This window comes from Penicillium expansum, assembly GCF_000769745.1.
Source record: "Penicillium expansum strain MD-8 chromosome Unknown contig25, whole genome shotgun sequence".
Lineage (NCBI taxonomy): Eukaryota > Fungi > Ascomycota > Eurotiomycetes > Eurotiales > Aspergillaceae > Penicillium > Penicillium expansum.
Genome location: NW_015971442.1, coordinates 3,849 through 28,431, shown reverse-complemented (window position 1 = coordinate 28,431; position 24,583 = coordinate 3,849). Strand labels below are relative to the sequence as shown.

General features: G+C 50.1%; 12 protein-coding genes across 12 annotated transcripts; 5 read left to right on the top strand and 7 right to left on the bottom strand.

Moving 5' to 3' along the window:
• Window positions 1-543: 543 nt before the first annotated feature.
• Window positions 544-4,600, bottom strand: PEX2_008510 (formin-binding protein HOF1; the record flags this gene model as incomplete). The annotated part of the gene is made up of 6 exons (XM_016738128.1): window positions 544-713; window positions 779-3,653; window positions 3,704-4,015; window positions 4,063-4,349; window positions 4,402-4,506; window positions 4,558-4,600. 6 exons carry the CDS (start codon window positions 4,598-4,600, stop codon window positions 544-546), a joined length of 3,792 nt encoding a protein of 1,263 aa, XP_016594237.1.
• Window positions 4,601-5,318: 718 nt separating this feature from the next.
• PEX2_008500 (uncharacterized protein) lies at window positions 5,319-6,335 on the bottom strand (the record flags this gene model as incomplete). Its single annotated transcript, XM_016738127.1, has 1 exon — window positions 5,319-6,335. One exon carries the CDS (start codon window positions 6,333-6,335, stop codon window positions 5,319-5,321), a length of 1,017 nt encoding a protein of 338 aa, XP_016594236.1.
• A 595-nt stretch (window positions 6,336-6,930) lies between these two features.
• PEX2_008490 (transcription factor TFIIIC subunit TFC6) lies at window positions 6,931-9,183 on the bottom strand (the record flags this gene model as incomplete). Its single annotated transcript, XM_016738126.1, has 2 exons — window positions 6,931-7,772; window positions 7,827-9,183. 2 exons carry the CDS (start codon window positions 9,181-9,183, stop codon window positions 6,931-6,933), a joined length of 2,199 nt encoding a protein of 732 aa, XP_016594235.1.
• Window positions 9,184-10,077: 894 nt separating this feature from the next.
• PEX2_008480 (alpha/beta fold hydrolase) lies at window positions 10,078-10,947 on the bottom strand (the record flags this gene model as incomplete). The annotated part of the gene is made up of 1 exon (XM_016738125.1): window positions 10,078-10,947. The coding sequence occupies one exon, from the start codon at window positions 10,945-10,947 to the stop codon at window positions 10,078-10,080; it is 870 nt and encodes a 289-aa protein (XP_016594234.1).
• Window positions 10,948-11,391: 444 nt separating this feature from the next.
• PEX2_008470 (uncharacterized protein) lies at window positions 11,392-12,478 on the top strand (the record flags this gene model as incomplete). The annotated part of the gene is made up of 2 exons (XM_016738124.1): window positions 11,392-11,445; window positions 11,495-12,478. 2 exons carry the CDS (start codon window positions 11,392-11,394, stop codon window positions 12,476-12,478), a joined length of 1,038 nt encoding a protein of 345 aa, XP_016594233.1.
• A 251-nt stretch (window positions 12,479-12,729) lies between these two features.
• Window positions 12,730-13,531, bottom strand: PEX2_008460 (dolichyl-phosphate beta-D-mannosyltransferase; the record flags this gene model as incomplete). Its single annotated transcript, XM_016738123.1, has 2 exons — window positions 12,730-13,363; window positions 13,428-13,531. 2 exons carry the CDS (start codon window positions 13,529-13,531, stop codon window positions 12,730-12,732), a joined length of 738 nt encoding a protein of 245 aa, XP_016594232.1.
• A 539-nt stretch (window positions 13,532-14,070) lies between these two features.
• Window positions 14,071-15,162, top strand: PEX2_008450 (uncharacterized protein; the record flags this gene model as incomplete). The annotated part of the gene is made up of 1 exon (XM_016738122.1): window positions 14,071-15,162. The coding sequence occupies one exon, from the start codon at window positions 14,071-14,073 to the stop codon at window positions 15,160-15,162; it is 1,092 nt and encodes a 363-aa protein (XP_016594231.1).
• A 402-nt stretch (window positions 15,163-15,564) lies between these two features.
• PEX2_008440 (uncharacterized protein) lies at window positions 15,565-16,571 on the bottom strand (the record flags this gene model as incomplete). Its single annotated transcript, XM_016738121.1, has 2 exons — window positions 15,565-16,429; window positions 16,486-16,571. The coding sequence occupies 2 exons, from the start codon at window positions 16,569-16,571 to the stop codon at window positions 15,565-15,567; spliced, it is 951 nt and encodes a 316-aa protein (XP_016594230.1).
• A 301-nt stretch (window positions 16,572-16,872) lies between these two features.
• Window positions 16,873-17,826, top strand: PEX2_008430 (hemolysin III family protein; the record flags this gene model as incomplete). The annotated part of the gene is made up of 1 exon (XM_016738120.1): window positions 16,873-17,826. The coding sequence occupies one exon, from the start codon at window positions 16,873-16,875 to the stop codon at window positions 17,824-17,826; it is 954 nt and encodes a 317-aa protein (XP_016594229.1).
• A 1,302-nt stretch (window positions 17,827-19,128) lies between these two features.
• PEX2_008420 (uncharacterized protein) lies at window positions 19,129-20,231 on the top strand (the record flags this gene model as incomplete). The annotated part of the gene is made up of 2 exons (XM_016738119.1): window positions 19,129-19,236; window positions 19,296-20,231. The coding sequence occupies 2 exons, from the start codon at window positions 19,129-19,131 to the stop codon at window positions 20,229-20,231; spliced, it is 1,044 nt and encodes a 347-aa protein (XP_016594228.1).
• A 348-nt stretch (window positions 20,232-20,579) lies between these two features.
• Window positions 20,580-21,729, top strand: PEX2_008410 (SDR family NAD(P)-dependent oxidoreductase; the record flags this gene model as incomplete). The annotated part of the gene is made up of 4 exons (XM_016738118.1): window positions 20,580-20,751; window positions 20,822-21,009; window positions 21,083-21,234; window positions 21,345-21,729. The coding sequence occupies 4 exons, from the start codon at window positions 20,580-20,582 to the stop codon at window positions 21,727-21,729; spliced, it is 897 nt and encodes a 298-aa protein (XP_016594227.1).
• Window positions 21,730-22,951: 1,222 nt separating this feature from the next.
• Window positions 22,952-24,255, bottom strand: PEX2_008400 (serine/threonine-protein kinase; the record flags this gene model as incomplete). The annotated part of the gene is made up of 2 exons (XM_016738117.1): window positions 22,952-23,595; window positions 23,658-24,255. The coding sequence occupies 2 exons, from the start codon at window positions 24,253-24,255 to the stop codon at window positions 22,952-22,954; spliced, it is 1,242 nt and encodes a 413-aa protein (XP_016594226.1).
• Window positions 24,256-24,583: the final 328 nt, after the last annotated feature.

The window sequence follows — 24,583 nt, the reverse complement described above, 5'->3', positions numbered from 1 at the left end:
AGGGGATCGTCAAGTATACACGAAGACTGTGTTCAATTGAATTTAAGTCACTGATATCATGACATGCCTACTACTTACATATATTATGGGAAATATATCGTAGAAAAGAGAGCATCAATTAGAACAAAGAATATCGTATCCTCCATGACAACAAATTATCGTGAACCGAGCAAAGAAGGGGGAATAAGAAAGGGGAAAGACCATAAAGCGCCAAGGTCTTCATGGCCCGAGATTGCTCATCATACAATTTCGTTCGAACATGAAGCACTTGGTAAAAAGATTCCCAAAACACATACGCTAAAGTTTCCAAAAACATCCGCAAGAACAGAATAATATGATTAAACAGGCTGTTCAGTGATGTCAAGACGGGACTGTAGCACCATGTTGAGAACGAAAGAAAAATAGAAGTAGAATCAGAAATAAATCGCCAATGTGCAAATAAAGTCGACGAAAAGCATGATATCTACGTGAGAACATGAGGGAGAGCATCACCGTCAGACGAAGGTTTCGAGGGTCGTGGCGGGTCGTGAGATGAATGGGGTATTAGATGATTTGCAGATAGTTGCTTGGCACGAGACCAGGGTGGCCACGGGCGTTGGTGACTTCGGCTTCCCACCACCCGTCATCCTGCAAGCGAATGACGGCAAGGACATCGCCCTTGCCAAAGCTGAGCTCTTCAGGGATCGCGGCATTGTAGGTGTACATGGCACGAGCTGGGGAGAGTGAAATCAAGTTAGATACAAGTAACGCATTGTCAAAAGGAGAAATAAATGCTTACCGAAGTGCAGGATGGGACGGCCATCGCGGCTGAATTTGCGTCCAGGCTCTGCAACAGCCATGGTACGGCTCCGAGACCGGCCAATAGGCGGGCCATCACCATAAGTTGATGATGGGCGGCTGCTTCCTCGAACCGAGCCACCATATGCACTGGCACTGCTAGAGCCGTACATATCGTGGCTTCCAGACAATTGCAGCTCCATACCACCAGAACTAGAAGGACGAGCTTGCTGCCTGAACTGGGGCTGCGGGGATACAGCACGGTGACTCATAGCGGGCGAGGCCCTCCGAGCAAAATCGTTTGGAGAATAGGGTGGATCTTGAGTACGGCGGGGAGTGGGCGATGGACTGTATTGACTTCGCATGCTGTTAGAATGATAACTACTCGGACTTGGGCTCGGGCCCCTGCCACTATTCTGGCTCATCCGAGTGTCCACGCGTGGAGAAGCAACCTGAGGCTGAGGGCTGACGCTCCGTCTGGATACTGGTGCTGGCGACCTAGCTCGGGGTGCTGGTGCTGGTGATCGAGCTCGGGATGTTGGTGCTGGCGATCGAGCTCGGGATGTTGGTGCTGGCGATCTAGCTCGGGGTGCTGGTGCTGGCGACCTAGCTCGGGGGGCTTCTTGGGTTTGGCCGCTATGTCTAGACCCCATGCTGCTGTTTTGTCCTCGAAGCATGCTCTGAGTTTGACCAGTATACTTCTGAGTGGTCTTGTGCATTTGCTTTGCCGTAAAGGCCGGTTGAGGTGCGCCAAGTCGCTTGACTGCGGGATCATTGTATGCTGGTGGCGGAGCAGCAACGCTAGCATTACTGCCACCATAGGCGGAGGATTGTGTGGAAGGAGTGGGTGTAGAGATGCCATGATATCTATCTGCTGATACCCGAGTAGCCGATTGCTTACCGCTTGTCTTGAGGTCTGCTAGAGCCCGCGCGATAGGGTCCAAGTCATCCTCAGATGCCTGGTTTGGCTGTGCTCCTTTCTGGGGTGAACTCTTTTCTGGGGATGCGACATCAAAGACATTATTCCCAACATTAAGCTGGAAGTTGGCTCGAGGATCAACAGGTTCCGGGCTCCCAGAGGCACGACCCGGCGGGCCTGCTGAAGGCCTGACTGGGCTGACTTGTTTGGTTGGGCTAGCCTGCTTGGGTGGGCTGACTTCCTTGGGTGGGCTAACTTGCTTGGGCGGGATGATTTGCTTGGGCGGGCTAACGACTTGTTTGGGTGGGCTCACTTGCTTTGGGGGACTCATTTGCTTGGGTGGGCTAGTTTGCTTCGTCGGACTCATTTGCTTTGTCGGGGAATCCCAACCACCACGCGAAGCTGGTTGGGGTGAAACAACCGCCTGTGGAGAGACGACTTGCTGTGAAGCAATAACAGGCCTTTCTTTGTCATGGCGACTCTTGCGACGGAAGGGGCTGTTGCTGAAGAAAGCACTCTTCTTTTTTGGTGATTTGTCATCCCCGGAAATTGACATCGGCGCACTGTTTGTTGGCTTTACTACAGACTTCTTGGTAGGGGTTTCCTCGACACTGGAGATGGAGGTTGAGTTCGAAACTTCGCTCTGAGAGTCACGGCTAGATGGTCGATACGCGCTCGTCGCTGAGCTTCGCTCTGAGGGTGGCCCGGCACGACAGAACATGGTCATACCATCTGTGGGGTATGCGTTGTGAGGAACAGCTCCAATCTCTCCATGTTGCTCGGGATCATAGTTCGGAGGCGGTGCACCTCCACGGCGGAAGTCTAAAGGCGCCGGTTGCTCGGGTTGTGGCTCTAACGGCGGTTGCTGTTGCAAGAGAGGCTGCGGTTGGATGGGAGGCTGCTGGTGCATGAGAGGCTGTTGTTGCATCAGAGGCTGCTGTTGGATAGGAGGCTGCTGGTGCATGAGAGGCTGTTGTTGCATCAGAGGCTGCTGTTGGATAGGAGGCTGCTGGTGCATGAGAGGCTGTTGTTGCATCAGAGGCTGCTGTTGGATAGGAGGCTGCTGGTGCATGAGAGGCTGTTGTTGCATCAGAGGCTGCTGTTGGATAGGAGGCTGCTGGTGCATGAGAGGCTGTTGTTGCATCAGAGGCTGCTGTTGGATAGGAGGCTGCTGGTGCATGAGAGGCTGTTGTTGCATCAGAGGCTGCTGTTGGATAGGAGGCTGCTGGTGCATGAGAGGCTGTTGTTGCATCAGAGGCTGCTGTTGGATAGGAGGCTGCTGGTGCATGAGAGGCTGTTGTTGCATCAGAGGCTGCTGTTGGATAGGAGGCTGCTGGTGCATGAGAGGCTGTTGTTGCATCAGAGGCTGCTGTTGGATAGGAGGCTTCTGGTGCATGAGAGGCTGTTGTTGCATCAGAGGCTGCTGTTGGATAGGAGGCTTCTGGTGCATGAGGGGCTGCTGATGCATAAACTGCTGCTGCTGTGGGGGCGGCTGTTGGTGCATGAGAGGCTGCTGCTGCATGAACTGCTGCTGATGCTGCTGTGGGGGTGGCTGCTGATGCTGCTGTGGGGGTGGCGGTTGATGCTGCTGCAAGGGTGGCGGTTGATGCTGCTGCAAGGGTGGCGGTTGCTGCTGAGGTGGCGGCGCATTGCCAACGGCAGGAGGAGCAGGATGTCCCATTTGAGCTGCGAGGTCTGACTGTGGGTCATGGTGTGAATCGAATGTTGAGGGTTGAGGAGAGGATGTGCGGAATGCAGGGTTCATGGTGCGCTGGAACTGGGCTACGGAGTAGCCGTCGGCTTCATCCATATCAGAGCCCGAGTCATCATCTTTGCAGAAGTTGATGAACCTGGGTGGATCCGGGATCTCTTGGCCAGTTCCTTGCTCCTTGATGAAGAAAATAATATCCTTCTCGACTTCACAGTTCTCCAAGGACAGACGGACTTTCTCGCAGGACTATATGTCTAGTCAGTATTGCAAAATGGGCTTGGATAGAATAAACATACAGCATCATCGCTGACACAAACAGTTGAAGCAATGTTCGCGTAGGTCCACAGACTGCTTTTTGTGAAGTCCAAACGTTCCTCTTCCAAATCTTGGAATTTGTCGCATGCTGACTTCCATTCCTTATTCCAGCGTCCAGTTGTCTCCTCAAGTTGTTTGACGGCCGCTTCATATTCTTGGCTATTTGATGCCATCTGGATCTGAGTCTTCTCTAGCTTAGCCTTGTTCTTGCGCTCTTCCTGGCCCATGACCATATGGCCCTGCGCGAGGTATCCCTTGATGCGGAGACAATCCTGCTCGTAACGATCACGCGTCTGTACAATTAGTATGCTGTCTCTCATCACTCCACCGGCTCACTCACTTTGTTGACAAGCTGTGTCTGTTGCATTTTAGTCTTGTGTAAGCGCTCAATGCACTGTTGAATAATCTTTCGTCTCTCCTTAATACCACTAGCAAAAGCGCCAAGTGGTTCCTCCAATTCTATCTTCATTTGCCCCGCAATGGCGGCGTGTGCCTTAGCAATGGCTTCAGTCTCGCCACGAACCACGTCGAGTGACGCTCGGAGCGACCCTGTCTCGCATGATCCCAAGGACTTGCGACACAGAGCTTGGAGTTTCCGTGCATATTCGTCTTCGATAGAGGCTCGAACTATAAACATGTTAGAATTCGATCTTGCCGCGGCCGCATGGATGTCACGTACTGTTGTAGAAAACTTTCAGTTCGTCGTTTGTGATCTTTGAACCATGCACACGGTCCAACATTGGTTGAAGTCCTGCATCATCTCTGCCCCAAAAATTGTTGGCAACTAAACTAATTATTAGTGCGTGCAAGGATATATTAGTGTAGTACCACATACAAGACATGGAGACCGTAGGTCCATCTGCCACTGTCCCCGGCATTTTTATCGATGTTGAGCCTCGGCCAGCCTTTGCGCATGCAATCGAAGTGTGTTGAAATCACAGGTACAAAGAAAAAAAAAATAAGAACAATAAGCTGTTGAAGAATAAAAAAAATGTATCAACACAAAAGACCCTTGGAGGTCACAAGTCGAAGTTCCAAGGTTCAAGGTGAGAGGGATGATGTGCTGTTTACGGGCCGCGTCTCTCGGGGCAACCACCGCGCGGCCGCCCGCGGACCATGAACGCGTTACATAAGCTCTTTTTATCTACTCCGTACCCTGATCTTCGAAAGTTTCAAGGAAGTTGTGTAAATTATGTAAATTATGTATGATATCAAGAATATTGTCATAAAAAAATATTCATTTCATTTTGTTAATCTCGGTGCGTCGTGCAACCATTCTATGTAATTTGGGGGCCCATCAAATGTTATCCAGTCTATGTAGGCCAAGCCAACGCGAAACAAAACCCAATCCCTTATCCACAAGAAGTAGAAGACACATGAAGAATTGTAGTTATTTCAAAATCGCTTCCGGTAAAAACGCCAGTCAAATATGCATCCCCAAAACCGTGATGAGGTTAAATCAAGTCATTCACAATCTTTTTCTTTTTCGTTGTTGCAATCATATCGTGCCATAAATCAAGGATTTCATCGGTTCATGGAAAGCCTTGCTCGTACTCCTTCGGAAGAAGCTAAATCATTTATCTCGTGTCGTGTGGCTTAGTAGGCCACAGGAGTAGCCGATGCAGCGAAAGTGCTGGAGGCAGGCAAAGAAACACTGGAAGAGCCCCAGCTGCGGACGCCACGGGCCACAAGAGCGGGAGAGGCAGAAGGTGTGGCAACGGAGGAAGCGCTGGGGACGGGAGAGTACCAGCCATAGGGGCCACGGACAGCAAGAGGAGCAGCTGAAGTAGTGATGCTAGAGCTGGAGGGAGTGCCGGAGGGAGAAGCGTGTAAACCGCGGGCAACGAGGGGAGTAGGAGACAGAGGGACATTCACGCTAGAGTAAGAAGGGGAAGCGGAAGAGAACCGGTCACCAAGGTCGCGAGCCACACGAGCCACATGAGTCACAAAGGGAGTCGCCGAGGCAGAGGGGGTAGCAGCAGAAGAAAACAAGCCACGTGCGACGAGAGGAGTGGCAGCGACGGAAGCACTCGGGCTGGAAGGTGAGACAGAAGCGGAAGAGTACAGCCCACCAAATCCGCGAGCCACAAGAGTAGGCGAAGCAGTAGGAGTGGTAACAGAAGGAGTACCAGAAGCAACAGAGTACCAGCCACGAGCATAAAGAGACTCGGCAGCAGAGGCAGTAGGATACTCGCTCGCATAAACTGCAGCAGAAGAAGAGCTAAAGTAGTCGCGAGCAAAGAGAGCAGGCTGACCAGCGGCTCTCAGGCCCCGGCGGAAGAAAGAAGAAGAGCCAGCGGTTGGAAGGACATTAGGGGTCTCCCAGCACGGAGTGGAACTAGCCACAGGAGTCGAGGACTGAGTCACGCTTGAAGGTGTGGCAGTCACAGTCACAGTGATGGGCACTGGGTCAGCACCAGGAGCAGTGACAGTGGAGGTTTCGAAGACAGTGTCGACTTCACGTGCAACTGAGCTGGAAGACTCTTCATCGGCATTGACCACGGAATAGGTTGCGCGGCGAGCGAGCTCATCGGCCTCGGGATTGACGAAAGGCGCTGCGTAGGTCACGCTGATAGAGCAAAGGGCGAGGAGTGCAGCAGAAGAGAAATGCATGATGGCGTGGAGTAATTGAAGCTTGCAATAATAATTGAAAAGAGAAAGACGCTTGAAATTGAAGACTGAGATGTAAACAAGACAGTGGAGATATGAGTGATGTTGGGAGAGAGGTTTGGATGGAAGATGGAGAATTGAGAATGAAAGAGAAGGACTCAAATCTGTGTTTAAAAGTCATACGAAAAAGATCTACTATCACGGTGAAGTGTACTTCTATTGGGCCAAAAATAGGCGGCTGGGATCTACGGTGGCTGGGTTGGCGTCAATCCAGCCATGGCCTTTATGTTTTTAATTTATTTTTAATTGGCTCATATTAACTTTGATTGGGTGGAGCAAGATCTGGGTGGATCCACATGGCACATCTGCCAACCACGATGTTGTGGTGGGGTTCCCATAGCGATGTTAAGTAAGCAATCTGTGTGGCTGGGGGCTCCGGGGGTCCACTGTGATACAACTGACATGGTATATTTTGTTTCACTGTCGCCTAGTTTCTTTTCATAGATCAACTATGATGTGCCCATGACCCTGGTTGACAGGATGATCTAGGCAGATATCCTGTTCCATCAACACAGCCGTCCTGATTGCTGCCGTGGCACTAGATAGCAAGATCTTCCACTCTCACCAATCCACACCCCAGCGCAGCACTGGCCCACGCCGCACAAGAGCGGTTGGGGTTCCACCCGAGGGCTGTGACGTGAGTATTTTCCTCGAAGATCGTCGAGGTCCCCATTCCATTGACGGGGTTGGTCTCGAACAGCTTGTACGTTGCCAGCTTCTGGTTCTCTGCTCGGTGTCCGTCGTGAAACCGACTGGTGCCCACAGTGTCCGTTTTGGAGGTGGGAACCCATTCATGTGTGAACCATATCTGCTGCCAAATTTGCTCCTTATTGTAAACAATTCGTCGGAATGGATTTGTTCCTACGACCTCACCTGCGGCACTGCCAAACAGGGCACAGGGGTGATGATTACTGCATTGTGCCATGGCCGAGATGGTGCTGCTGAGCCGCGCAATGGTGGTGGTGGTAAAAAACCGTCGAATTGGAATTATGCGAGCAAATTCATTTTCATCCCCGGCAATCACGGACTGGCAGATGGGTGAATAGCTGATGTAGGGAGAGGCTCCTCGCATGCGGCCCGTCGAGGCCATTTCACTGGTAGGATCGAGGACCGACCACATCCTTGTTTCACCATCCATAGCAATGGTGATTATTAGTTGGGGATGGACCGGGTATGCTGATGTGATATTGAGGATGTAGGTGGCGTGGAGTGGCCGATAGAAGAAAGGTGTAGGTTCAGACGCAGAGGAAGGCTCGATGTTCCAGATAGCCACAAAGCCATTACCGCAGCCCACTACAAGGTCACTGGGGGATAGCCAAGTGACGCATGTGCAAACTGTTGATGGCGGTTTTGCCTCAAACGCAGGCGATTTGATTTTGACTATATCCTGTATATTAGCGGGACTCGTGAAAATCTCTCAAAAGGTGTACTCACGAAATTCAGTTTGTTGTGACCCTCTACCTGTTTTTATATCCAAAACTCGGACATAACCATCCCCCCAAACTGTTGCGAGTAAACCAATAGATTCTTTTTCATCTTCATCGTCCTCCGCTCGTTCGGCCCGGGGCATATTACACCATACCATGCGTCTCAGGTCCCCCCAATCAGCACACAAAACTTGTCGAAGCCGGGGCTTGGATTCCATGTCGAGAGTCATTGTAGGAGTCTCGCTCGGGTTCCCTTTGAACTCCCAGATCTGCAGGGCACTAGGGAAAGGCTCTGATGGTTGAAACGATGAGATAGGCTCACTTTCTTCGGATTTGTACTGGTTTTTCTGATCTTCTGTAATCGGCGCCGCCACAGCAAGATACTGAGTCAGACCATTTTGATTTGGAGCCCAGGTCATACAATGTGCCTTTTGGCCGATGTTTAGCATCCAACCTTCCCGAATCCTTTTGGTCCCAGTTTTTGATGCGTCTGGTTTAGAGCCTGATTTCTCCCAGGCTTTTCCAAAGTCAAAAGTCTCATGATAGCCCAGCTCATATAGTTGTTGATTATCATGCGGTCCCATTAAAATGCCATGTTTTCGCGTATCGGGTCGAGGCAGGTAATTTTGGAACGCCATTGACTCTTCAATCGTCTCAATCCGCTGTCTTTTTCGGAACCTAGAGCCGGTGTCCCGGTCGTAGTACCAATCCCATCCACGAGTGCTTTCTTTCATAACATCATCCGGGTGAACCCCAAATGTGGGCCCGTATAGATATTCAGGCTTCTTCTCTGTCTCCTCCAAGGTGAAGCGAGAGGGAAAGACCGCATCTATACCCTTGTTCCATCGCATTCGGAAGTGGACGGCTGGCATCAGATCTCGATCGTCGGAACCGAAAGTGAGAGTGTAATAGGTGCCTTTAGACAAGTGATCTCTGGGTTCAATGATGCCACGAATGTGTGTTTCTTCAGCGGATGGCACAACTGTTCCATCCGCCCTTCGCTTCTTGAAGATCACATCGTGTTGGGACGATATCGACCGGTCTTTCCTAGGAGTATTCTCGATGCTGTCGATCTCCATTTCTTCGGGGTCAGAGGCGTCGGCCTCTAATCCAAATTCCTCTTCGGGCTCATCTTCTGCCTCATCTTCTTCCTCAATTCCCTCATCGGCCTCTTCGCCTGAACCAGCCACAAATTCATTATCTGAGGCTGAATCATCTGTCGGGGTGCGCTTCTTTTTCCCCTTGCGAGAAATTTCCTGCTTGATGGAGTCCTCATCATCACTGATCCCAGCTGCTTTAAATGGATCATCGATGTAAACCGCCCTAGGACCTTTGAAACGGCCAGACCTGCGGCCGGAAGGCATGTTTGAATAGGTCGCGTCGTTAACGATGGCCAATGACAACAGCAGTCTGCATGCGCAAATCGTGTCAAATTGTCCAAATCTCAGTAAGGTAAGTTTCACTGAGCAATGCAGCTACAACCTTGTGTATTGAGACGCCCACTATTTGATTTGAGAAATAGAGAAGCTTCAGCAATACACGAAGGTCAAGGGCGGTGACGCTAGCCCCAAAATGGGTAACTTTATAGCCTTGTATTTAAGGCACCAACGGATCAAACCCGTGGACTACATCCCTCGTTTGATCATCGAAATGAATTAATATTCAAGTCTAAAGGGCTTCAGATATCTCAGGCTTCTTTCACGAGGTTTCCTGCGATCGAAACTCATCAAACAGTCCCTTCCTGGTGTGAAATCTGTTCCTTAGGTAACTATCCCATTACAACATATATCACGTCCAACGATGTGTACTACAATTCTATATATATAGATCTCCTACAGGGATGATCTGGTGTGTCGAACTACGTACATATCACTTTCCTAACCCAGAGACTTGATGGCCTCATGTGCTACACAGCACCCTCACAAATTTTATCGCTCTTGTGTCTTCGTGGGAACTGAGTTTATATTAATGTCTAACAGCGGTAACCCAGTTCAAAAACTAATGTTTCTACCGTGTAAATAGTGAATTGGCGTCGCTGTCTGGTTGCCAGAACTATTTGTCCCTTTATCCTTTCAAAGGAGAGGTGTGCAGGATGCTACAGCATGACCATCCCCATACCATAGATCTACCAGCAAGATTTGATATATCGAGAAGTGATTGAGTGGAGGAAATGTACATGATATGGTATCATCGCAACAGAGTTAGAGTGCCACACACACTCTTTGTTCTAAAGCAATGGCCTATCTAGACTCTCGCTGTCATGCTACGATCTCAGGAATCAGCTCCGACAAGATCTCGTCCAGATGCCTATGAATAGTGAAGTGTGTATCGCCTTCGAACACTTTGAAGGATGGGCTGTTAGAAAGAAGTTTAACATAGTACTCCGTCATGGGCAGCGGCGAATTCCAATCTTTCCCTGCATGCCAGATATGGAGGTTGTTGTAACTGATGTCGCCGAACTCGATGCCCCACTCTTGTGACAATAGCTTTGCCTCGTATGCAGCGGGGCCAGCGCCCTGCGTGAAAGGTTCAAATAGCATGCGCAGCAATTGGGCTCTTCGTTCCTCGACCGAATCGGCATGTTGGTCCTGGTCCTTTAGCAGGTATTCATTGAGTCTCCGAGTTGCCATTTGTGTATTCAACACATTTCTAAACATCCAAACCGCAAATGTCAACAGCCCCCGTAGTCCCGCTGGCCAGTGATCTGCTGCTAGCATCGACGCACGATAGATCCAAGGCATGTGATGAGCCCCAGCCCTCCAGTCGCCCGCTCCGGCAAGTATACCGACTGCGGACATCATGTCTTGAGGGAGCATCTGCGCGCACGCTAACGCATATGGCCCACCGCCAGAGCCGCCCATGATGGCAAAGCGGGAAAGGCTGAGATGATGAGCCAGTTCTTGAACATCGGCGGGCCAGTCCATGATTCGCCGGTTGGGTTGGACTGTGGAGAGGCCGAAGCCTGGGCGCTCCGGGGCAACCACACGAATTCTGCGTTGGCGAAAGATATGGTCGATCGCAGAGGCTTCAAGACGACATTGGGGATAGCCATGCATGAACATCAGGGGGTAGCCTGTTTCGCAGCCATATTCGGCATAGCCTAGGGTCCTCCCATCCGAGAGCCGCATTGTTTGATCGATCCGCGAGCTTGTAGTTCCGATATATCGGCATTTTGTAGTTGGCTGTATGCTTCTCATAGAAAAACGTATTTTTGCGGTCGGCTTCATGGCAGCAAAATGAGTGAGACCTCACACCTTGATAGGCAGGGTGTTTTGGAATGTCAGATATACGAGGTACATCGTATAGGGTTCATGCGGATCGTCCTTGGCGACAGGGTGGACGTGGCTAGGCCTAAAACGTGTAGTATGAGCTGCTGTACGGAGCAATATGTATGTCGCAGAGCAAGAGTCATCGGTATAATATAATCAAAAAATATAAATAGAATTTCCAAGTTCATGAGACCAGAGAGGACCAATGTGCACACATGGCCGACCCCGCCTGCGTCAAATGCTGATCTCCCACCTTCGTTCCTAACATGATCTCACCTTTCCAACAACCACCACGTTTCAACCATGTCCTCACACGCTAGTCGGGGGCCATCGCATAGCGGAGTCCTCCACGAATACGTATACTATACCACCCTGTTCATTCTCAACGCCAAGCTAATACCCACAGGCTCCCAAACTTGTGGCCTTTGAGTTCACCCCACCAACAGAGGGGATCAACAAGACAAACAGCCTTATCTTTGTGGGCGGACTGACAGATGGATTCTGTACTGTTCCCTATGTCTCTAAACTAGCCAAAGCTCTGGAAAACACCGAATGGTCGGTCTTCTCTGTCCTACTCTCATCCTCTTATGCCGGATGGGGAGTCGGAAGCCTTGATCGTGATATAGAAGAAATCGGGCAATGTGCGCGGTTCATTCGCGATCTCAAGGCGTCACGCCAACCTGGCGCACCGACAAAAGCCGGAAAGATTGCCGTCATGGGACATTCGACCGGAAGCCAGGACGTGCTCCACTATCTTTATTCGCCGAACCCCGTGCCACACAAGGAGTTTGATTTTGGCCTTCAGCACATGGTCCGCCCTGAGCTCGATGGTGCTATTATGCAAGCGCCTGCTTCTGACAGAGAGGGTCTACAGGCTATTATCGATTCCTCTCCACAGCCCGACGAGCTTAGAAAGGTCTACGATCAGCTTGTGGGCTTTTCCAAGGATCAACCATACACAGCAGAGAAGAACGACACAATTTTGCCAATGAACTTGACTGCGAAGCTTTCTTATCCTCCCGACACGCCTCTCAGTGCCCGGAGATTCTTGAGTCTGGTCAGCCCAGAGAGCCCCGACAACCCATCTGAGGACGATCTCTTCAGCTCCGACTTGAGTGATAAGCGTTTGCAAGACACTTTTGGTATGGTGGGAACCCAGGGCATTATCAAATCAAAGTTATTGGTCTTGTATTCTGGCGAAGATGAGTATTGCCCGCATTGGGTGGATAAGGAAAAGCTGTTGCAGAGATGGCAGCAGGCCACCGAAGCCGGAGGCGCCAAGTGGGATGCGGAAAACAGCGGGGTCGTCCCCGGAGCCAGCCACAATGTTCATGGCGAAGGTCAGCAAGACCTCATTGAGCGAATTCTACGATATCTCCAGGCCCTCTGAGCGCCGGAGGTTGATGATATTGAAGCATAGAAACGTGAAATCCAGAAGACAAGAGAACGTTGAATTGATATCGACAATAAACAGGTCATTCAAAGACCACCCAGAAGTGCACGGATTCAGAATAATGGAGGTCAGAAAGGGGTATATCACAGCACGGGCAGTAGGCAAGTCCAGTCATGATACCATGTTGGACTAGGGGCAAAGATCAATCGAAGTATTGGGGCACCAAAGTCCCTGTGGCAAGGCCCGATTTAGACCTTAACCCACAAGCTCAACACGCCCTTGAGGTACTCGACAATCTCAGATCCACCCAGCTTGCTCTCGCCGTACAGACGGTCGACGAAGGTAATCGGACACTCGGACACCTTGTAGCCCATTGCCTTAGCACGGACCATCATTTCCATCTGGAAGCTGTAGCCCTTGCTCTCGGTTTTGAGGATAACCTTCTCAAGCACTGACTTCTTGTACAGCCGGAAGCTACCAGTCAAGTCACTCACACCGGGCATCAACATGACGTCCGCGATGAGGTTGGCAGTGCGCGAAGTGAACTTGCGGAACAAGTCCCAGCCGTAAACACCACCCTTGACATCTCCACGGTTCGCATATCGGGTTCCGGTCACAATATCGGCGTCGGTCTCTTTTTGAATTCGGATCATCTCAGGGATGAACTTGGGGTGGTGGCTGAAGTCTGCGTCCATGATGATAACAAAGTTGCCGGTAGTATACTTCAAGCCGTGGACGTAAGCTGTACCCAGACCGAGCTTGCCCTGACGGGGCTTGAGGATGATGTGTTCGGGGCCATAGAGTTTCTGGAGCTGCTTCGCGATCTCGAGGGTACCATCAGGGGATCCATCGTCGACGATAATAACCTCCCAATCAAGCTTCCTACAATTAAAGAAAAGAAACGTTAGCCCCAGCACTCTTAATTTATATCAGCGTAAGCGCATACTCCTCGTTGAAGGTTCTCTGGATCAGCCAGATAATGATAGGGAGGTTCCTCCGCTCATTGTAGGTGGGAAGAATGACGGAGTACTTGTTCTTAGCCGCGGCCATTTTGAAACCCCCACAAATCAATTAATAAAGTAAGGAGTGGTAAAAGATCCGAGCGAAGATCAATGAAAAAAAAAGAGAAAAGAAAAGGGTAGGGAACGTATGGCTGACAGCTTGTTGCATTCGGCAACGCCAGATCGCGGCCAAGTCGCCAGATCCGGAGCATACCGCCCTGGCAGAATCCGATAGCTTATCGGGTGTTTTGCTTCGACTTCAATTACAATACTTCCCCAAGTCACTCTACTTTTCTTTCTAATTGATCTCAAAAACACATCGAAGGTTGTAGAGATGGATTCAGCACCAGGCAAGCACATTCGGAATATCTCCAGGTGTAAGTGCTCACTTCATTCCCCTCACGCTTCGACCGTCCCTTACTGATTGCCTATGCAGCTTCTCGGCCCCGCAGCTCGACAAGAGGTCCCTTAGATGCATTAGATGAGTGAGCATGGCACCTTGGCTTCCAACGCTATGTATTTTATCTCACATGATCCAGCCCTCTCGCTCTCCCCGAAACACCAACCTCGCCTATCAAACACAAATCAATGCTTGCTGCCGACGACACCTTTTCTGGGGCATCCTTCTACGAGTTAGATCCACTCGCGCCAGACGATCTACCTGAAACGGTAGAAAAAGACCTCTCCTTCCTTCTTCGGCATAGCAACTTCCATACCCTCTCTCATCTTGACATCCCTTCGCCACTACGATCTGAATTCCTTATCCTCAACCCAGGAGAGCCTCTATCAACTTCCCTAGGCACCCTCGAAAAGTTATTGGGTGAAGGTCGATTCCTCATTGCAGCGCACTTCTCAGCTTCGATCTTGACCTCGTCTTTAATATCTCCGACGGATATAAAGATTATCTTCTCCCTTTTCTACACGCGCCTAGCCTGCTTGGATCTGTCAGGGAATACAGTTCTCGCTGCACAGGAATCGAAAGCCCTGGAAGATTTGAGTTCAGCATTTTATTACGTCGATCTCAAGCCTGAATCAGCTGCAGTCGATAATGATAAAGACTCAGAACACGAACATGAACATGAACAAGATCCTCGTCATATCGTTCCATGGCCGCTTCGCGTACTAGCCGTGAGACTCCAGAGCATAGGCTTTGGTGATTCTCGCCGAAGCATTGGTGGTCTGTACGAGATCGGCCTGGAAGTGCGTCAAGAGATCATGAGAAGTGAAGCTAATGAGGATGAGCGTGAATTATGGAAACAGCGATTGGCAGATCTTGGGGTTAGAAGCGTGAATGCGCTTATAGAGATGGGTGATTTTGATGCAGCCAGGAGATCACTTGATAATCTCCGGGTACCTGGGCCAGAGTCAGACATCACAAAGTTAAGGAAAGCACTTTTGCTTCTGCGGATTGGTGATCTAGATGCAGCAAGCGAGGTATTTGGCGACGTTAATGAGACGAAAGAGGCTGCTTTACTGAAGCCCCTGATAAGCATGTCAGATGGTCGCTTCGCCGATGCAGTGGCTGAGTGGCGCACTCTCGGGGAGGATAAGACAAGGACGGATGGGGCTCTGGTAGCTCAAAATCTGGCTGTATGTCTTCTTTACAGTGGACAACTCGATGAGGTATTTGATCCGTATACTATACGCCTATTTGGAGGGTGCTTTGGACCTATTGACTGATTGTTTGTTCTTAGTCTCGTCAGCTGCTTGAGGCCCAGGTCTCATCCAACCATTCGTTTAGTAGTTTGATATTCAATCTGTCGACAGTCTACGAGCTTTGTACCGACAGAGCAACTCAAATGAAGGGGCAGCTGGCCGATACGATATCAAAACAACCTGTCATCGGAGAGACCAATCTAGATCGGCCAAACTCGGACCTGAAGTTATAACGCTTTAAATTGAAAATCACTTCGCCCTGGGGGCCATTGAATTCAATCTGTCTGCACACAATCTAAATAATAATTAATACTCCGTGAATGATATCCGTCTGCTAATGATACGACGTTTTCCCAACCAACGCCATGCAATGAAACGAACGCCACTGAATGCTTTTGTCCAAAGAAAGTCTAGCCCGACATGTACTCATGCACTCGACGCGCCTGGCTCCGGCTTGGGAGGAGCCCTCTGCTTCAGTCGCTTGATGATAATCCTATCATCTTCCCGCTCCCAGCGAAGCTTCTCTTGCTCAACCAATTTCTCCCATGTCCAACTCTGCTCGTCTCCTGTGCAGCCGCCCAAAATCCAACTGATGTGCACGCTAAGATAGGCACTGCCCACAGCCTTGAGCGCATGCCTGCGAACTCGGTCTGCAGCCCAGTTCATCACAGCGCGGATGTGAGAATCCACGCTGTTGTGTAATTGCCAAAACACCACCCAATTATCGTGCATTAAGGCAGCCAGAACCTTATCCACTGTCTGTGACTGATAGGAGTGTTCTTTCCGCGCCCGGGCACGCAGTTCAAATGCCGCAATCATATCTCCTTGCCGACAGGCATAGTCGAGAATCAAATATGTGACCAGTTCCGTGGCTTCAGTACCGGGTAGTGGGTGAGATGTAGAGTGCAGTTTATCCAGAACGTATCGTAGAGAGGGGAAGTATGACGGTGGGTGATGCGCCAGAATAGACAAGCGAATGGAGAATACATGAACCCGCTGTGAGAATTCTGCCGGTGTAGTTGTGGCTGTTGCCAGAACGGCTTCGCGCAGCTTTCGAAGGGAGAGAAGAAGTGTGGATAGTTCTGATGATGGTGGCGGAACGCCCTTTTGTGCGGGGTGTAATTTCAAGGGCGACCGGGAAGCGGGCGGATTGGAAGTTGCATCGTTTGAGGGACTTGTTGGAAGAGAGGCCAATGCTGCATCGAGGTCTTTCGAGTGCTGGGCACAAAATCGCATGTATCGATCCACTATTTTGTCGAAGTATTGCGTCTGAGTCTTATGGTCCAACAGTCTGCGAATGTTAGCATGTTAGTCTTTATTTGTAAAGACTGCGCATCTCAAACACACTTCTTATCCCCCTTTGAAACGAATCCAACATTTTCCAGAGAGTCAGATACTGGGCGTAAGCGACTCATCTTTCCATGTGTTGACATGTGTTGACATAGTGTATGATCAACCGTTGGAGTTGATATGATGTTTGTCTTGTTTGTCTCCTTCCCACGCCGAGGCTTCCCCCAACACGGCGATTTCCCTCAACTGCCCAACGGGTGGAATTTCTCGAGCTTTTTTATATTTTCTATATTTAATTCGACTTTTTCTGCTTTTTCCTCCTTTTTCCTTTTCTTTTTCTACCAAGAATTTCATCTGCTGACTTGTCTTACTTGTTCTATTGTTGGTCAACTTCAAAACATTCCTGTAACTCATTGCATACTTGCACGCATATCACATGTGATCATGCTTCACCAGCGTCGCCCTATTGAACACCAGAAAGTATCGGTAGATAGTCAGCCTACAGAGATGACTGTCGGGGAGGAGGCTCACAACTTGGTCAAGCGACTTCTTCATTGGGACGATCTACCCCATTGGCAACGCGACAACCATCACATCCATACTGGATATCGGCCCGCCTCGTCCTCATTTTTAAGTTCATTTCAATCGCTGGGTTACGTTCACAATGAGACGGTCAACATCTATACCCACCTTTTGCCAGCAGTAATGGCTGCCCCCGTTGCATACTGGCTCTACCACTTACTTTCTCTGCGTTACCGGGATGCGGCCGATTCTGATATCCTCGCTTTTTCCTGTTTCTTCGCCGGGGCTGCCTTCTGTCTTGGCATGTCCGCAACCTATCACACCATCTCAAACCATTCACCTGTGGTTGCACGCATTGGCAACGCACTCGACTACATCGGTATTGTGGGACTCATTGTGGGGAGCTTTGTACCTAGTGTCTTCTACGGATTTTACTGTGTACCCGATCTCCAGCACAGGTACTGGGCCATGATCTGTACTATTGGGCTATGCTGCGTCATTGTATCCGCTTCTCCCCGGTTCCGCACACCACGCTGGCGTCCGTTCCGCGCTACCATGTTTGTTGGGATGGGCTTGTCTGCCGTCTTCCCCGTACTTCATGGGGCTTTCCTCTTCGGAATTGACCGCATGCAACAGCAGATCGGTTTGAACTGGCTCGTTTTCCAGGGCTTCTTGTATATACTTGGAGCGGGTATCTATGCTGCCCGAGTACCTGAGCGACTCATGCCTGGGAAATTCGACATTGTGGGGAGTTCGCATCAAATCTTCCACGTGCTAGTAGTTTGCGCAGCACTAGCTCACCTGACAGGGTTGTTGAAGGCATTCGATTATCGGCACAGCGGAGCTGCCGAGACCTGTCAGATTCCACGCGGCTGAGTCGGGGTCTGGCGCAACACAAGTTCGAGGTTGGACAACATGCTCATGGCATTCTTTAAGAGGTAGCATGGAATGAAATGTTCACGTTGTAGCGTACGTGGCGCGGCTTATGTTCAAGAATCTCTCAAGGGTCAAAGGTCCCCCTGCTGACGATGACTCGAATTAGTATGTGCAACAATGACACAATGACAAAGGAATGAAGCGGTGAGCGCATAATTCACTTACAGGGACTAGACCCGGTCAGCCGATAAAAAAAAGAGACCTTTTTTTTGCTTCTATTTCACATGGTGCCCAGCGTTGTCCATTCGAGGCCATTGTACTTGTGTTCCATTGGCGAGAGAGCAGGCCCTAGCAGAATAGGACACCAACAGCCCTTGTTAGTAAAAGGTTCATCTGGTTTTCCAATAACCAAGAAACTTAACCCCGAAATTGGCGTTTACGATGTTGCATCAGGGTGTGACGACTACCAACAAAAAGACCCCTAGCCAGTTTCTCTTGGGGGACCCTGTTTTCTCATATCACGAGCAGTGTTCGAAAATAGCGAACGCTGTCAACCAAAGCAATTTTCCTTTTACCAGATCAGGTTGGATCGGATTTAAGAAGGAATTGCGAGGAAAGACGCTTCTTTTTAACCTCGGAATACCAGTGCCCGTTGGCGTCCCATGCGTGGTTGATCAGATGGAAGCATATGGGGTTTCACAGCGGCTGACCTCTGTATGCGGCTGCCATCGGTACTGCATTTGAATGCCAGAGTGACATTTCTTTTCTCTGAAGCTTGAGCTTGTTCATATATATACAAGGAGTGGGTGTAGAGGGGGGGTGTAAAGCATCTACCTCATTGGATGTGTGCGGTATCATCGTATCGATCCTGGATTTCTATTTCTATTTTCCCTTTTTCTTTTCTTTTTTCCCCTTTTTCCTTTCCATCTATATCCATATATCACCGAACCCCGGGCGATAGGTACTGTCATTGATATCGTATTGGGAGGGCCTACTATCTTTGTTCGTGTTTCCCACCTCCAACTGCCCCCGTCCACAACTAGCACCAAACAGACAATGCTTGCAGAGTCCAATGGCAATCCATATGCCGGCGGGGATACACCTAAACTCCGAACTGCGTGCGAAAACTGCAGGCAATCCAAAGTGAAATGCAACCTGTCTGGCAAGAGTGTCTGTACTCGTTGCCTACGTCACGGCCTACAGTGCCAATACGGATTTGCAAATCGATCCGGTAAACCAAAAGGTAGCAAAAACAGAGCTACCCTCCGCAAGTTAGGTCAGTTGCAAGAAGAGAAGCCCACAATGCGTGGCTTTCGCGGTAGTCGACTTGTCGCCCCTGTTGCCGACATGGAACCGCTAGCTGGGAATAGCTATGGCAGTCATATCCCTGACCCAGCAATTGACAACGATGTAGGTTTTTCTTTCTGCTTACTCATTTGGCATATTTATAATAATTTGCCGTCCTATAGGCCTGCTTGATATCAAATCAGCCGGGCTTTTGGGAAAGTCCCCGAAGCTTCGGCAACACAGCATCCCTAGAATCATCCATCTGCCCTGGGCAGTTGATGACTGTTGAGAGCTCTCCCTTCACAGATCTTGTGGATCCATGTCCTGCTCTCCCAGCTGGTCTGGGATATCCACATACGCCCGTTACGCCGACATTTCTGTCCGGAGAATTGGCCGACGGGATGGCAAGTCCATCTCTAGCGGGCTCTGTAACTTCGCCGTATCCAATTTCGTCATGCGAGTGTGTTGATATGCAGTTATTTCATATGAACCGGCTGAATCACCTACTCGCTGGATCAATGCCCCTGCGGCTCGATCACAGTCTGCAGACAATCAAATGCACATTTTGTGCCTGTCAGATGTTCCTGCAGTGTACTAAATGCGCGAAAGACAGCGCGAACCTGCTCCTGACCATCTCAGTACTCAATCTCACCCTCCAGCTCTTTGAGTACTGGGTTTCGCGGGAGACGTCCCGCGCACCGCGGCCAGAACACGGGGTCGATATCCGCTACGGATACTATGAGATCTGCCACGAGGAAAACAGGCAGATACGCAACTTCCTACTCCGAGGCCTGTTGTTACAGTGCCGGGATGTATTGCTGGCTCTGAAAAGTACCGCTAGTGCTGCCGATGTTCAAATTTCCAAGTTGAGCGACCATGAAGGTCTATCAGAATCGAAACTATCAGATGAGCACGTCAGTCAGCACTGGGCTTCTTCAGAGCATGTCGGCTTGCTTCCCGACTTGGATACCGATATTCCGAGCGGTACACCCAGAAGCGAAGGCCTGCTTCCCATCATCGCAGGCTATGAAGCTACTGTCTCGGCGTTCTTACAGTCAACTTCATGGGGGGAGTGTATCTGTGGATCTGGACGAGTGATGCATGACGAGTCTCTTTGAATTATACCCACATACGGGAGGTCAACTGTTTTCTGTCGTTACTGTACGCTAGGGGGGAAGAATGTAGAGAACGTGGAGAAGCCAGAGTTGGATTCGCAAGCTGGACAGTAAACGCAGATCGGCTATATTAACAGAAAATTGAAAAACATACGGCCTATAACAATTTGCAAAGTAAATACAATGTATATCATAATAAATTGTGGTCATAAACCCCCATCTCTCTACTATGTATACCCCACAATCTCGGTCCGCGGTGAGCCTCGGCGATCCCAGAGCCGAGAGGTTGTATAAGACCTCCCCCTCTTACAAGCTCAACACTCAACTTTGATTTCTCCCATCATTTCCAAAATGGCTCCCTCCGACCGTCTCAATCAAGTCAATGAACACCTCAACTACCCGGCCGGTCTACTAGCAGGCCAGGTAGCCATTATCACCGGCGCAGGCCAAGGCATCGGCGCCGAAGCAGCCCGACTGTTCGCAAATGAAGGCGCTAAGGTCGTAGTCGCTGATATTGATGCCAGTACGAGACCCATAATTACACATTGGCCTTGTGCACCTTTACGATCCCCAGATATCTAACAAACAAACAGAGAAAGCCAACGCCGTAGCCGACGCGATCAACTCCGCCAAGGCCGGCCGTGCCCTCGCCGTCGTCGGCGATGTCCTTGACAGCAACTATATCACCGAGCTAGTGAAGAAAACCGCCGAGTTCGGCAATGGCAAAATCCACATTATCGTGAACAATGCCGGGTTCACTTGGGATGGTGTTATTCACAAGGTGAGGCGATCCCAGCTTGAACATATATACTACCAAGCTAGAATTCCACTAACAATCCAAATTCCCCACACAGATGACAGATAAGCAATGGGACACTATGCTAGCCGTGCATAATACCGCACCCTTCCAACTCGTGCGCGCCGCAGCACCCTACTTCCGAGTAAAAGACCAAGAGCCGCGCGTAGTGATCAACATCAGCAGCACAAGTGGCATCCACGGCAATGCGTAAGTACCCGATATCCAAGACCCTGTCTCCACTCTTTGTTTTTTTTTCCCAATGCCCAACGACACCAAATACTGCATCCTGCATAATGCATATTAACGGATCAAAACAGAGGCCAGGCCAATTATGCAGTGGCGAAAGCCGGCGTTGTCGGCCTGACCCGAACAATCGCCAAAGAATGGGGTCCATCATTCGGTGTGCGGTCGAACACCATTGCCTTCGGCTTCGTGACGACCCGTCTCACCGCCGCAAAGGAGGAAGGCGCTTTCGTCACCATGCCTGATGGCACAAAGGTTGCCCTGGGGATTCCAGGCAAGCAGCTTGCGACTAAGAAGGGCGAGAAGGAGGCGGCTGCTGCTCCTACTTACCCTGATATTCCGCTAGGCAGACCTGCGACCCCTGTTGAAGCTGCGAGGGCAATTTTGGGCGTTGCGTCGCCATGGTTCTCGTATGTCAATGGGGAGACGATTCGGGTTACCGGTGGGCGGAATATGTAGATTTTGTATGTAATAGCGGTGTGTATATATCCGAGGTTAGAGCTGGATGTATGCGAAACAAATTTATGGAATGGTATATCTCTGCATTATTAAAAGTCCGTATGTATATATATCATCGTTAAGACATTGGTATGTACTATGTCACCATGCTGCATATATCAGGTTAATTGACCACAAGCTGCATAGGGTTCGTACTGTAAGACCTGATCCAACTCACCCGAAACCCATCTACCATCAACTCGGAATGGATCTGTCCTGTTTTGCGTGCCACTTGGGCAGTCAGAGGTTCCACGGTGGTGCGGGCCCATCACACACGACCAAACACAAAACATCATCCCCTCATGCCCAATCGAGTCTCGGCCATTGTCGGACGGAGCAACGTTGCACGACAGTATACTGGGAAGCGGCTAGGGGCGTATTTTGAAGGCGGTTAACTTTACAACATGCTCAGGTGAGATTGGAGGTGGAAGTAATGGTAGAATGCAGTGGTGTAGATTGTGAAGTATTTCCTCATGCCACACCGAGGTATCATATCGTAAGAATCAATGAAAGGGAACAAGAGATGTCCCGAAATGTCCCGCCAATGCGAAAAGTCTATGCACATATGAGTAGAAATGAACTGATCACCCTTAGGTCGTCAAAATAACAAAAAGCCTTCCCCCAGAAATAAACAAAGAATTCAAACATCGAAAAAAGAAGTGTCAACGCCGGGTTGAGATGTCCAAATACACCAATCCAAAAAAAAATCAAACAAATCCCCGTATTTCATCAGCCCTCCCAGGGGCGTATCTTCAAATCATGCTTCCCAGTGTATTATCACGCCAGAAAAATGGAAACGTAAAAAAAATCCATCCAGGTATGTGTGGAAAATATTAAAACAATAAGAAAGGAGACCCGGTCGCAAGGGAGACACAGGACTGTGATCAAACGGTCCATGTAAGGTCGTAAAGCCAGGAAAGTCCCGGTGGTCCAGGGCGGGAAAATAAGAGTAAAATATGTCCAAGGGAAAATAAAGCTGGTAGCCGAGTCCAGTGGATCATGATCAACGCGATCAACTTTTTTGTTGTTCGGCAGCTTTTGGAGTCCGCTCGGTGGCGGAGGTAAGAGAGAAGAGAGTAAGGGGATCGAGATATGTAAACAGATATCCCCCAGAGCATTCGATCAAGGAATGGCAAAGGAAAGGGAAGAGCGTCAAGTCATGCAGCTGCGAGGCAAGGAGCAATTAGACGGGAATCTCAAGGCCCTGTAGGTTGGGGTGCAGGAGGCCATAAGCAAAGGGATCAGCGGGAAAGAAGGGCTCCGCGCAGACAGAAGGGAAGACCGCTTTGCAATCGGGGACCTGCTCCGATACTGCAGGCGACATGGTATCGAAATCCGAGTAATCCTCGGTGATAGCGGAACCGTCGGAAGCAGCAGACTGGGAGAAGGCCGAGTATTGCGCAGAGTCTAAGGAAGAGCCAGAGGTCTGGGCATACAGGGGTTCCATGGGGCCCATGAACAATGGCATCTGGGGCTGGGGAATGTAGTCGATCTGTTCCGGCACCCAGGGGGTTTGGACCACGGGATTCTCCGTGAATCGGGGGCACTCCAGAATGAGCTGGCGGAGCTCTGGGATGGAGATCCGGTTAATTGGGTCAAGCTCGAAGACGCGGCTCAATATACCAACCATCTCGGAAGAGAGAGGCAAAATAGTCTTCAAGAAGAATGGGTCCTTAAGGTAGGCCTGGAATGTGGAATCCTCGATCGAGGCACGTTTCCATGGATTGCGACCGCAGGTTAGATTGACAAGTATCACGCCCAGACTCCAGACGTCGTTGGCAGCGGACATGTAGCAGGACGAGGGTCGGGGGTTGGATTGTTGACATTCTATAAACAGGTCAAATTAGCCACAAAGACATAACAAAAAGAGGTTGGTTGGGGGCACTGACCAGGCGACATGTAGAACGTAGAACCACATCCAAAGTCCGTCGTATAATAATCTGTCGTCGCCAGGCCAAAGTCGGCAAGCTTGACAGTCATTCCATTATCGGTCACGAGGACATTCTCAGGCTTGAGGTCCCGGTGGTAGATCCCGAGAGAATGGCAAAATTGTACGGCATCCAGGATCTGGAGGAACACGCTCTTGGCCAAGAAGTCATTGCCGACAAAGTTTCCCTTATCGGTAATGTTGGAGAACAGGTCTCCTTCTGGGCAGTACTCCATAACGACGTAGGTGCAATCCACGGAATCCATGATGCGGACTAAGGGAACCACGTTGGGGTGTTGGCTGGCCAGGTGATGGAGTCTAATCTCGCGCTGCTGGAACTTGAGTTGACGGGCATCCAGACCATCCTTGCAGAGAACCTTGACGGCATAGACTTCGTTGGTGTGAATGTCCACAGCGGTGTAAACAACGCCGTAGGCTCCGACGCCCAAGACTCTGGTGAGTTCCAGCCGGTCGGCTAATACGAGTCCTAGACGATCCTCGGGAGCATAGCGGCGGGGAGCCGGTGATGGTGGCGGTGTTGGTAGCATAACCGGATACATTGTCCTTGGGGTTGTGTAGAGGGGATCCAATGGTCCTCTCCCGGATGAGACGAGGAAAGAGTGAGAGGAGAGAGCGCAAAGGAGTCTGATCCAGGGAGATTATAAGAGAAGCCTAAGTCCACGGATATTCAAAGGACATCCATTCCAATCCAATGGGGGTTTCAAGATGGTCCGATCTAGGTCCGTTTGGTCCGGTCTGGTTGTGTTTGATAGAAGTCGAGAAGGAGAGTTGTTGCACAAGGAACCAGAAGCAAGAACAACATAAAACAAAATACAAAAAACAAATAAAAGAGGAGTAGTAAATATATAAGGAGATGTGAAATATACA